Source organism: Argiope bruennichi, chromosome 6 (genome assembly GCF_947563725.1).
Source record: "Argiope bruennichi chromosome 6, qqArgBrue1.1, whole genome shotgun sequence".
NCBI classification, from domain to species: Eukaryota; Metazoa; Arthropoda; class Arachnida; order Araneae; family Araneidae; genus Argiope; species Argiope bruennichi.
This window is the reverse complement of record NC_079156.1, coordinates 61,097,181-61,109,373: the sequence shown is the minus strand read 5'-3', so window position 1 is coordinate 61,109,373 and position 12,193 is coordinate 61,097,181. Positions and strand designations below refer to the sequence as shown.

Below are 12,193 nucleotides of genomic sequence, written 5' to 3'. Positions count from 1 at the left end.
AGGGTGGCTGGTGCACGTATAAATCTGTCGTAACCACAAAGTCTCCCCAAGTCGAGACAATACCACTGGGGGTAGTGGATCAGAGGTAATCGTTCTCTGACTTAGGTCTAAATTACGATCTGTGAATAAAATGCATTAATGAAGTCCGCCCCGTGAAAAGGGTTGTGACGCGTGAGTAGCTGAGAGTACACTCTTGGTCCTAGATGGCGTTACTGAAACAAGGTACGCTAAAACTCTGCTTAAAATCACTGACTTCGTCAGCGGGCTTTGTCTATGACAAGTGCCATAGGCAACAACAGCATAATATATGCTATTTCTATGAATTATAAAATAGGACAATATTAATATTATCGAAAATATTTGGTCAATTCTTATTTATTTCACTTCAATATCTAAATCCACTGACTCACCCATTTTATATTTCAATGACCTGACAAACAGGAAACAGACTTTCTTTTTCTTCGTAAAATTCATAGTATTCAAAGATTATCTACAGATTTCTTTTAAATCTTAATCAAACATTCATGCGGCCAAAAGACCATCTACCTTTTTGGAGATGTCCTTCACTCCGCAGTTCGTGTAAGCGAAGCTGGCTCCTGACCCGTGCGAGTTGACTCTCTCGTAGTAGACTTGTGTTGTGGTGTAGGCATCGCCATTACGATACCGTGTCACGTGTCTCGTCCTTCTAACGTAGTGATAGCACACAGCTTTCCACCAGATGACGGGTTGGGTCTCTCTCATCTGTTGGATGTGCTCGTAGACGAAAGAGGAATCCACCTGCAATAATAACATTAGGACATTTTACAATTCATTTTTGTATACTAGTCATATTATTATTTAATCTTTCTAATAATATTGTGCTGTAGAGATGTCGAATATTCAACATTTCGTCAACCGCAATCAGTTATTAGATTTAAAATAACGATAGGATTACGTCGTCAAGCGTGTTGAATTTCGGCAACTTTCAGCCCCTGAAATCCCACGTTATTTGAGAAATTGGAATCTTTTAAAGTATATTTAATATATACGACTCTTATAAATCGGACAGATTTTTTTGGAGGCTCCTATGAAAGTGGGGCGTTTAAAAGCTATAATTTACGTACTAGAATGAACATATTTGCAAATCTGGCACTGTCAACGCAATATAGGTGAACCTGTAAATTACTGCTCTTGGATAGAGGGGAATATTGTTAATAGTATCCGGCACTGTCAACGTAATATAGGTGAATCTGTAAATTACTGCCCTTGGATAGAGGGGAATATTGTTAATAGTATCCGGCACTGTCAACGTAATATAGGTGAATCTGTAAATTACTGCTCTTGGATAGAGGGGAATATTGTTAATAGTATCCGGCACTATCAACGTAATATAGGCAAACCTGTAAATTACTGCTCTTGGATAGAAAGAAATATTGTCAATACTCGTCAATCTATTGTTCTAGAACAGATAGGGGAAAAAAGAACGAAATTTTTTTTTGGGAAGCATTCAGTTTATACTTGCTTGAATTTGTAATTAAAATTTTGTGTTATCTTCAAATGGGTTATCGCTTAAAAATTTTTTTTTACCATTATTAAACACATATCTATTAAACAAATGGAGGGATAAGGGAAATGAATACATACATATGATCATCTTAGAAGCTTTAGACTTTAGAGATTTAGTAATAGAAGCAGTTAATTTCAGGTACATCAATGAGAAGCTTTTCAATTTTTCTGAACCAAATTTAAATCTTGGTCTATTTGTAGTACTATGTATGACTATGATATTTATTGTCATTCTTAGAGAACCCCTTCCTAACTTCTTGACGAAAATTTGTAGTATCTATGAAGTATAATCCACAAGCAGATTAAAACTGCAATCATACTAAATCGTAAAACTGACCGTCAGTTATGATTAAGTATTGTTTGGTACCAGTAACAGACATCTGAACTTCCAAATGTGGTGGGTAAAGTAATAGACATCTGAACTTCCAAACGTGGTGGGTAAAGTAATAGACATCTAAACTTCCAAATGTGGTTGGCAAAGTAATAGACATTTGAACTTCCAAACGTGGAGGGTAACAAACAAAAAAATCTTGCCAAAACTTGCCATGGGAGATATCCTGATGTATCCTATTATGTAATGCAAATTTGTGTTCTCATCGTGGGATATATCAAGATCCAAGGAGCTTCCGCTGATCAAAAGCAGTTTGCAAACCATTCTATCTCAAATTATCTAGTGATTAATTATTTCCTTATTGGCACGCTGCAAAGAATCTTGCAAATAGAGATTTCCATTCAGATATGTGGTTCATAAAAGCTTGATTTCCTCAGCTTATTTAGCATCATATACAGAGATGAGTCTTTATTAAAATGATACTTCAATTGGTGCTGAGGATAATAAATACCATTTTCCTAAATTTCCTAAGATGCTATTGTTTTTCACAATATTTATCTTACGATTCATCGATTGTGAATATTGTTTACACAACTTGATGCAACTTCCTTTTAAGATAATATTCAATGGTGGTTGTTATCCTATTATGCATAATTTTTGTGAAAGAAAGATTTATTAAAAATATCACACGACCGATGATGTTGAATTTATGACCAATGAAACAGTCAACAAGACAGATCAGATTTTCACTAAAACTTAAGAGCAAAGAAATTATACTGTATTCTTCAGTGAGAGGATTCAGATAGACAGACCAGTATAGACTAAATTTATATATGAATAATTATACTGTTAATTTTACCAAGACTATATTATAAAGGACATGAAATACAAGGAGGAAATGCATCGACAAATAATATAGAATGGAAAAACATTGCATAAATGTGGTAAATTAACTTCACGAGAGGGCGCTCTGCGTTCTTCCGGTGATAGCCAGCAGTCGGAGGGCAGAGTTCACTAGACGAGGGGAGAGAACGGACGTCCGCCGAGAAGGGTGCGACCGGAAACCGAGAAGACGCGATACTCTGAAAAAAGGCCGAAACTGGAATTCTTGCGTTGAAGGATTCCTCTGCAAATGCCAGTGCACCACGCGTAGGTGGGAAAGATCCTTTGAACGACATCAACTGTCCATCTTCATGTAATATAAATTCCTTCTTCATCATTGAATTCCATTTGTAAAAACCATCCGAATCATCATTTGTTAATCAAGAAATAAAAGATTAAGCTAATTCAAGTGGACTGATGCATTAAAACCCATCACACCCACATAAATAATTATTAAATTTTCTAAAAGTTTACTTTGAGATATTATTTGACTGGAACCAGAACAAGAAATAAAGTGCGCATCATTTTCTAGAGAATTATGTTCTGTTCGAAACAACATGGCTGTTCATTATGCAATTTTATGAAGGGCCTGTCCTTTAACTAATTTCAAGGAATTCTCATTTAATCCAATTTTCTCAACTCAAGAAATTTTTGAGACTATAATTCTTTAGACACGATACTTTTGATTTAAGTTCTCTTCTATTTCTGACAACACACTGGAATATAACTCAAGTATACATAACATGCCCTGTAAGAGCACACTGGCAGGCTCTTTCAACTTTTCTAAGAATTCAATCAAAGTAACAAAGTTTGCTTAAAGTGAAACTTATCCAAATTTCATTATTATCTATGCTGAAAAGAGGCAGCTTGGGGGCAATCATTCAAGTTTTCAGCCAATCATGTTAATGAGAAACGAGCGGAGAATTGCACTAAAGTGCTGTAAGGAGATTAGTTTGGGACTGATGAAGGCGATGTTATGTAGGTGGATCGGAACGCTGTCTTGATATTATTTAGGTATTATTCTCCCTTAGATATTTATTAAATTTTTTAAAAAAGCATTAAATTAGTCTTTATTGTCATTCCTCATACATTTATATGATCTGAAATTATATAGAAAGTTGGCATTGAATAGAATACCTGACGTTTTGGTGCAAACTATGTAGTATTTTAGAATTAAGCATCTGAATTTCTAGAGTTATTGTAAACAATGCTAGGCATAATAGAGAATAAAAAAGATATATGGAAAGCTGGCATAACAGATTATCTGACATTTTGGGACAAAGTATGAAGTATTTTAGAATTATGCATCTACCCTTTCTCGAGTTATTGTAAACAATTCTAGACATGATACAGAATAAAAAAAGATATTTAAATAAAATATTAAAAAAAGTCATCAAGAGTCTGTTATTGAAAAACTTAATTATTCACAATAATCCATAGCAAATTATTTTGATACTTCCTCAAAAACAGCAAAGCAAATGTGATGCCCCCCCCCCAGAAGAGTGTCTCGATAGTCACGCGCATCATTTAATATTTTATATTTTGCCTAAAAATGAATGAAATGTTAATAGCTTCGTACTTTGTTTCAACACGGCTGGTATTGTCCATGGCAAGTGCCATAAGAAACAACAACAACAACATATATTGCATTACAGTTTCTGTAATATAATACATAATAATATGATATAATTAGTAACTGCCCATGTTTTGGGCAATATTTGTAACATCATGGAATTTTATAATAAATCTTTACCGAGGACCATGGTGACACTTAAATACTTGGCTTGCGGGGTGGAATTTCCCCCGTGCACGCTCCAACAAATTTTACAACCAACTCGAGTAAACTAAGGAGTTATGTGGGCATTCATTATAGTTCAAATTCGTGAAGACAATTTGTATGTGAATCGTTCACGACTTACGATGAAATGGCTATGTAGATGAAAAGATACCGACCTTGTAGGCCAACTCCATCCTGGTGGTGCAATGCCAGCATTCGACCAGGTAGACGAGATACAGCATGGCCATGAAGGCGAGGGGGATGAAGACGTAGCCCTCCTCGCAGGGGCTGGCCGTCCTGCGGGTGGTGATGGGGAAGCTGTGGAAGTTGACGACGAGACGCGTGACGCGGGCGCACTGGCACCACACCAGGGCGGCCAAGCAGCCGATGATCAGGAGGGTCAGGACGAGGCACTTGATGTGGGCGTCGCGACGGAGGCTCTTGCACAGGCTTTGCTTCTCGGGACGTTGCTGTGAGGAACAAATAGAAAAAATGAATACCATAAATGGATAGAATTTTGAATATATTCTGTTTCTTATATTTCTTAATGTTTTAGTACGTATAAGTAAGTATAAGAACATTCCAAACAAACGAGAAATAACAGAAAGTAAATCAATAACAAAACAATTTTTAGGCAACTTGCCTGCAGTCGGATTTGAACGTCCGAACTGTCACTTGCAGTTCATAGCATTCTACCTCAGAGCCATTCAGTCCGCGCCAAGTTAGAACAAGTTTCGTTATATTATTTTATTTTTATATGATACTAATTTTCATACATCGATTTTTTTTTATTTTACCGAATTTATAACTTTAAATGTTTGATAAAAAACTTTTAACCTATATCAAATTTTGGAATATATAAATAAAAGATATAAAACAAGATTTTAGAAATTTTTAAAAACATAAAAAAATAATTACATGCAAAATAAAAAAAAAGTTAAAGGAAGTTTTAATTACAAAAGACTTTCAGAGAAGAACTGCAGAAGAAATAAAAGATTTTTTTTTATCATAAACAGAAAGCAAAAATTGAAAGCCTTATCATCTACAAAATAAATAGATAAAAATAAATTACATAATTTTTAGAAAGTATTTATTTATAATATCACAAATGTAATGCATGTAAAATCACACATAATGAACACGATTTATTTTCCAGTTACATTGTTTAAAATTGAAATTTTTTTTCAAAAAACAGTATTAATTTATATAAATGTTTAAAAAAAAACATGCATTAAGAAAAAAAAAATTAAAAAAACCCAAACTAACTTTAAAAACTTAAGAGGATTAAAAAAAAAAATGCAAAATAAAAAAAAGACTTTTAAAATGATTCAACGTCACTCGATGGAGGAAAAAAGTACTTAAAACTCGTTGCGTGCCTCAGAACGGAAATTATTATCAAAGTTGTTCCAGCAGAATAATTTGATGTCAGGTTTGATAAGGAGAATTTTTTTTTTCTGAAATGTTCTTAAAAATAATTTAAGCACGAAAAGTGGAATTCTGAAAAGATGATTCATGGCGTTTGGAAACGAATTACGAGTTTCTAAGCACTTGAGAGGATGATGTTTCGAGTTTTGAGTGCAAAGTTTTTATTTCAATTTAGCTTTGAACGGAATGTTAATTTCTTTAAATTAAATTATTATTGATTTAAAAGAAACAACTTCATTCAGAAAAAAAATGAATAAAAAGAAAAATTTAATAAAAAATTTCGAAAAATGCAGTTGAATATTTGATGAATGCTTTCTGATATATGTAGCATAGTAATTCTGATGGCAGAATTAATTTTGCACAAGTGAGAATTTTAGTATCACCACTGCTGTTAAGTGGAAGTAGATATATCATATATATAGATGTTATAGCCGGCATTTTGCCCTAGGGGTAGCGCATTTTCCCCGTGATCTGGCAGTAGTCCCGGGGTCCAGTCCTGATTGTTCTTTACCCTGTGTTCTATCTGTGAGGTATGTGAAAGAGCCTCCCTCCCCCTGTAAAAAGGAGTTGTACAAGCGAGTGTGTGAGTGTCATCTTCATATGAGCTAGAAGTCAGACTTCTGCCCTCGGGTGCTCAGGGGTCCTTATCCTCAGAAACTACTGCACCCTTTTCCCCCGATCTCTTGGACTTGGTTTGAATTGGTGTTCAATCCAAGAGGGATAAGCAGCAGCAACAACACATATGTCAATGTGAGAAATCGGTTATTATTAATACTAAGCGATTATTATTAATAATAACCAATAAAGTTTGGTCAATGTCAGTTTTTTAGTTTTTTTTATGTGTTGGCAACAACTAGACAACATCAGTTAATTGTTTATTTCTCAAGTCAGGCTCTCGATTCTTTCGCTGTCAGTTTTTTGCGTTTATATTATTGTTTTTCCAAAATTAAGATAGTTATTTTGACACATTTTACTACGACACAATGGATGACGATTTAGAAGTCATGGAGTCATGTTTCAAAAACCATTTAGAAAAAATAATTAGAAAAAAAGTTAGAAAAAAATACCAGAGAGAAACTTCATAGCAAGTTCTAAAAACAAAAAGGAACACCCATGTCCCAATACTATAAAAACCGTTTAATCAGATTGACAAAACTGAATACAGAATTATTAATAATAACCTAATAAAGTGAATAATTTGCGATATTTCTCACTTTAACCAAAAGAAGTGGTTATTATTAATAATAACTGATTACTCACACTGATCGTAGGATATATATTACAAAACTAATAATCAGATGAATCACAGTAGTAACTAGAATTTATAGAACTGCTTTGTGTTATAGATTATTACAACTTTCGCATTAACGGAATCGATACACACACACGTGATACATGTTAAATGCGCCGTTTCATCTTAATTTTAGGAATCTGTTGGGAATTTTTTAGAAAGATAAAAGATGTGTCTTAAAACAATGTATGTTCAATATCAGATAGCAAGCATATTATCTTTTTTCATATGATTGTGGTATTTATTCTATTTACTGATTTTATTAAACTGTATACACTTTTTTGCACAAGGTTTTCTTCCATAACAAATTTCACATTGGTATAAATGGAATTTTACTATTGATATTATGCTCGCTTTCTGAAGTATAATGCTGAAATTTCATATATGTAGAGTTTAATTACCTTTTAATCAATTAAATTAAATTTTAATTTTAGATTAAAAGAGTCCTCAAGCAGTGATTTTTGAGTTTTTCATACCAATATTTTACATTTTTTTTCAATTGTAAGAACTAAGAATTGTAAAATATATTAAATGAAAGTAGACATAATTGTTATTAAAAGCAATATATTATATATATCTTTTATTAGTGTTTTAATAAGTGCCAAATAAATTAATACTTTAAAATCTGGAGGTCAAAACAAAACAATAAGTCGCTGGAAAAGAAAAGAAATTATACCGCATCATGATAAAAATCATGATATTTATCGTTTAAATAAAACATTTTAAAACATAAATAAACAACAAACAAACATCGGGGATTTAATTTTGTAATCATCGCCAGCTAGGAAACTGGCGAGCCATAATGGCGATAATTAAAAACGGTGTGAGAATTTGACGCAATTTAGCTCTCTTGGCGCGTTTGGCTTCATTATTCCCAAAACAGACTTCTGAAATATATTAAACACTTGGAAGTAGAAATAGTTGTTAATAAAGGAGAAATTTATTTATAAAAATATGCTTTTATCAGTGTCTTAATAAATACACGAAATAAATTTATACTTAAACATCTGAAGGTCACAACAAAATAATAATTTCTGGAAAAAAAAAAAAGAAATTACACTGCAATGATTATCAGAAAAATTTATGCCAGTGGGGCGTGCGAGCTTAAATCGCCTCCAGATAACTGTCAGCGGGCTTGTAAAGTGCCATAAGTTACAACAACATGAGTATCATTGGGGATCGTTTTTTTGTAATACCCGCCAACAAGAATATAGGAGAGCCATGTTACTACTAATTGAAAACGGTGTGAGAATTTGACGCAGTTTTGCCCTTTTGGCGTGTTTGGCTTCATTCTGTTTATAACAGATAAGTACCGAAAAATTCTCAAACATTCATTAAAAAGTAGAATTTAAAAAAATGAATAATACAAATTTGCTTAAAATTCTAATTTACTCAAAGTATTTTTATAGTACTTCACGCTTTTATGTAATTTTTTGAATGAATTGCTTTCTTTTTGGTCCACTAACAATAGTTTTTATTATTTCCTTCTAGAAATGATAAGTATGAATGAAGGTACAAATTTGCATTTCATAAGTATTCTATGACTGAATTATGTTATAAAATCTTAGAAGGATTGCTTTTTATTTGTAATAGCCGACTACAAGAAAACTGGCGAATCATGTTGCCGATAATTAAAAAAACAAAAAGAAGCAAATAAGCATACAGAAAAAAGGAAGCAAATAATTAAACTGCTGCCCGGAACAAACTGTTTGATGTCAATTTCGCTGGTTTTCTCTCGGAATAGTAAATGTTTTGCAACAGGCAATCCGAAACGCAATTTTGGCTGTCTGGACTAGTTGATGTCAGAGTCAAAATTGACTGAGCAACGAACATTCTCGTTTATTAAGCCCTTAAGACTCATAAAACTTCTTGTTTTTCGTACTTCTTTGACATTAATGGGCAAATAAAAGAAATTTAGGTCGTGTAATCGGGGAATCCCAGTTACAAAGCTGCGCGACCCAAACGCAGGCAAAGTAATTATTGTACACATTGTATCATTTCCATATGCATGGCAAAGCAAGATTTTTCATTATAGTAAAAACTATGGTTAAATCAATCTGAATGTATTTAAATTTTGTATTTAATACGATATATTTTTATGAATTTTGTAACTCTCTATTATATTACAAACATAAAAAGCAACAACCTCTCTTGTGTGCTTTAGAATTTTTCAAAATTCAAAAAAAGTTTTAAATTATTTGGTTTGACATTCTTGTAAACAAATAGACATCCAGATATTTAGAAAAAATAAGCCGCGTTAAACCTGTGCGATAATTTTAAGATAGAATACATTTTTTACTTTGATAATCTTGAATTACCCAGACGTTAATATACTACTTTCATATTCGTAAAACGGGAATTTTCTTATTGATTTTTTATTCATACCTTAATGAGCAAAAATTCTAAAATCTCGTGCAGTGGCATATTCCCAATGACAATGCGAATTTTAATATTAGCAAGGTTTAATAATCAATTAATAAATATGTTTCAGAGAAATTGTGATTTCATATGAGAAGTGCGGGAAAATTAGAATTTGAAGAAGAAAATAATTCCCATATTTGTTAAAAATTATGATAATGAATTTTAAAATATATTAAGCACTTAATCCTTCTGCTATTGCATACATCAAATCATCGATTATCATAAGTTGAAATTAAATCATTCAAAAACGCTGTAGTTCGATACAGAATGTACACACAATCCAAAAAATAGTAACTAGGTAAACAAAATATAATTATCAAAAAATAAAAAGTAAGATAATAATAAAAAATAATGGTCTCGATTTTTGGTCTAGATTCTGAATCCGTTCAAATGAGTCACCGAATCTTAGCTTTATCTGAACACAGTATGCATAAAAATTATGAAGACGTTGCCATTTATCAAATACATTAAAAAATTACTTTACTTTCCAAAATATTGAAAGATATAAAAAAAATTCACAACTTTGGCGATTTTTAAATAAATAATTTTTCCAACAACAGTTTTTCTGGTGACAATCACTTAATTTTTATAGTACATGGCTCGAGGTTTACGTTTTCTCTATTCTTTATTACAGAAAAAAATTTTATTATATAGATTAGACAGGCGTTTTAAGAGAAAAAAAAAATTCACAGCTAAAAACTCAGTAAGTGGACATTTTCCTTACATTGTGAGAATTGTTTTAAATTCGAATAATCTAATATTATAAACATTCTTTCCTTTGAGGCGACATGCATGCCATTTTACCAAGAATAAACATTTCTGTTGAATTTCTGATAACTTTAATTAAAAAATTAATTTATTATTTCCAAAATATTGTTACGAATCTGTAATGTTGCTTCCCAGTATAGTTAGTTTCATCGTAGGAAAGACCGCTTTCTATCAGCTCTATTGGACACCGGAACCCCGTGCTTTTCAACAAATTAATGATATTAGAATCTTTAAGAATTTTGGTAATAATTAATTAATTCGTAATAATTAATAAGGTACTTCGTAACATAATAGGAACCGAGATATGACTGATTGTTCCATAACCTTCTCTGCCCAGCTCTGGAAACAATAAAAGACCTGCAGTCAAAGCCGAAGGCAGTCCTCGAAATGTTTAGTGGTATATCGAGTCGCTAAACATTTGGAGGTGGTGGATTAGTGGCGAATTAGTTGGATCAGTCCAACGAAGCGCAAGCGTTGAGAGGAGCTCAAACGATTGGTGATACTGTGTACTGAATCCTGGAGTTTATTAAAAAAGCTGCATCGAGTCGTGTGTGGAGTAGTCAATCGTATAGTAGTGAGTCGGCAGTTGGATATAGCTAAAGTGAGGAGACAGTGGAGAATTGCAGGCGTTTAGAGAGACCATAGAGGGCAGTTACGTAGATTCCCTCCTCCTGCTGAATGGCAACTTTTTATGCTATGATTGTTGTTAGCCACCGATTACTACTTGTGGACTTCTGTCTGTTCTAAGTGTGTTGCGGTGTATTGCTTGTGTACGCTTCAGCTGTGTTTTGTCGTCTATATATTCCTGTCTATGTGTTAAAAAACATCTTTGCTATTGAAGACTGTTTATTGCGTAACACCGTACACCCACTACAAAAAAAAAGAAACCTGTTGACTTCATAGATTTAAAGAAGGAAGTTCCGAAACAATATGTAAATCTTGTAAAAAATCCTATCCTTGAAAGGAAGCAGAAAAAATCCGAGTTATTTGTTTTCTAAGATTATTGCACAGGAGTAAAATAGTTATACTATAGTAGTTTATTTAGATAGATTAATTAAAAATTTTAATTGAACGAATTTTTAATTCAACAAATCTTTGGAAGGTAATGAAGTATTTAATGATTATTTATCCAAATTGGCAATCTGATCTAATTGAGAGCAAAAGATACAAAGCTTTGTTCCAAGAGACACCATAAGCCATAAATACTACACAATGGTGCAAGTTTATAGTAGACATAATACAAGTTTAAAACAATATGGCTACTGTTTATAGATGTTTCATCCCCAAAGAAATACTTTTCTTGTTTAAAATTGAAATTTATGACACTTTTACCTTTATCCTATTAGATTTTTCACAAGATCTATGATTTAATTATTATATGAAATTCAAAATCAGTTTGTTCATGCGTATTCATTTAATAAATTTCGAAACTTTTATAAAATCACAAACAATTTTAGTAATAATTTAATAATTGCATTAAAATACATTTCAATTAATTTATTATTATTTATTAATGTGATAACTGATTTCTGTCTAATAAAAATAGTTGCTTGATCAACAGAATAACATAAACTTCGAGAATTTAATAAGCAGACAAGACAAACTCCAACGGCAAATAACAACACAGAAGAACGACGCTTCATAATAAGAACGCTTCTGTCCAATAAAGGACGATATATACGACAGTCATAATAAACATCTTTTTTTTTATTACCCTAGCCATATCTCTATAGCTCTCATAAATCTTGCAGGT

At 32.3% G+C, this 12,193-nt stretch overlaps 1 protein-coding gene across 1 annotated transcript in view; it reads right to left on the bottom strand.

Moving 5' to 3' along the window:
• Nucleotides 1-9,675, bottom strand: part of LOC129971753 (transmembrane protein 151B-like) — a 45,244-nt gene extending 35,569 nt beyond the window's left edge. The window contains exons 1-3 of the mRNA XM_056085729.1: nt 9,637-9,675; nt 4,712-5,005; nt 547-777 (exon numbers count right to left, since the gene is read on the bottom strand). Coding sequence (XP_055941704.1) covers nt 547-777; nt 4,712-5,005; nt 9,637-9,675 — 564 coding nt within the window. The remainder of the gene's footprint in view (nt 1-546; nt 778-4,711; nt 5,006-9,636) is intronic.
• Nucleotides 9,676-12,193: the final 2,518 nt, after the last annotated feature.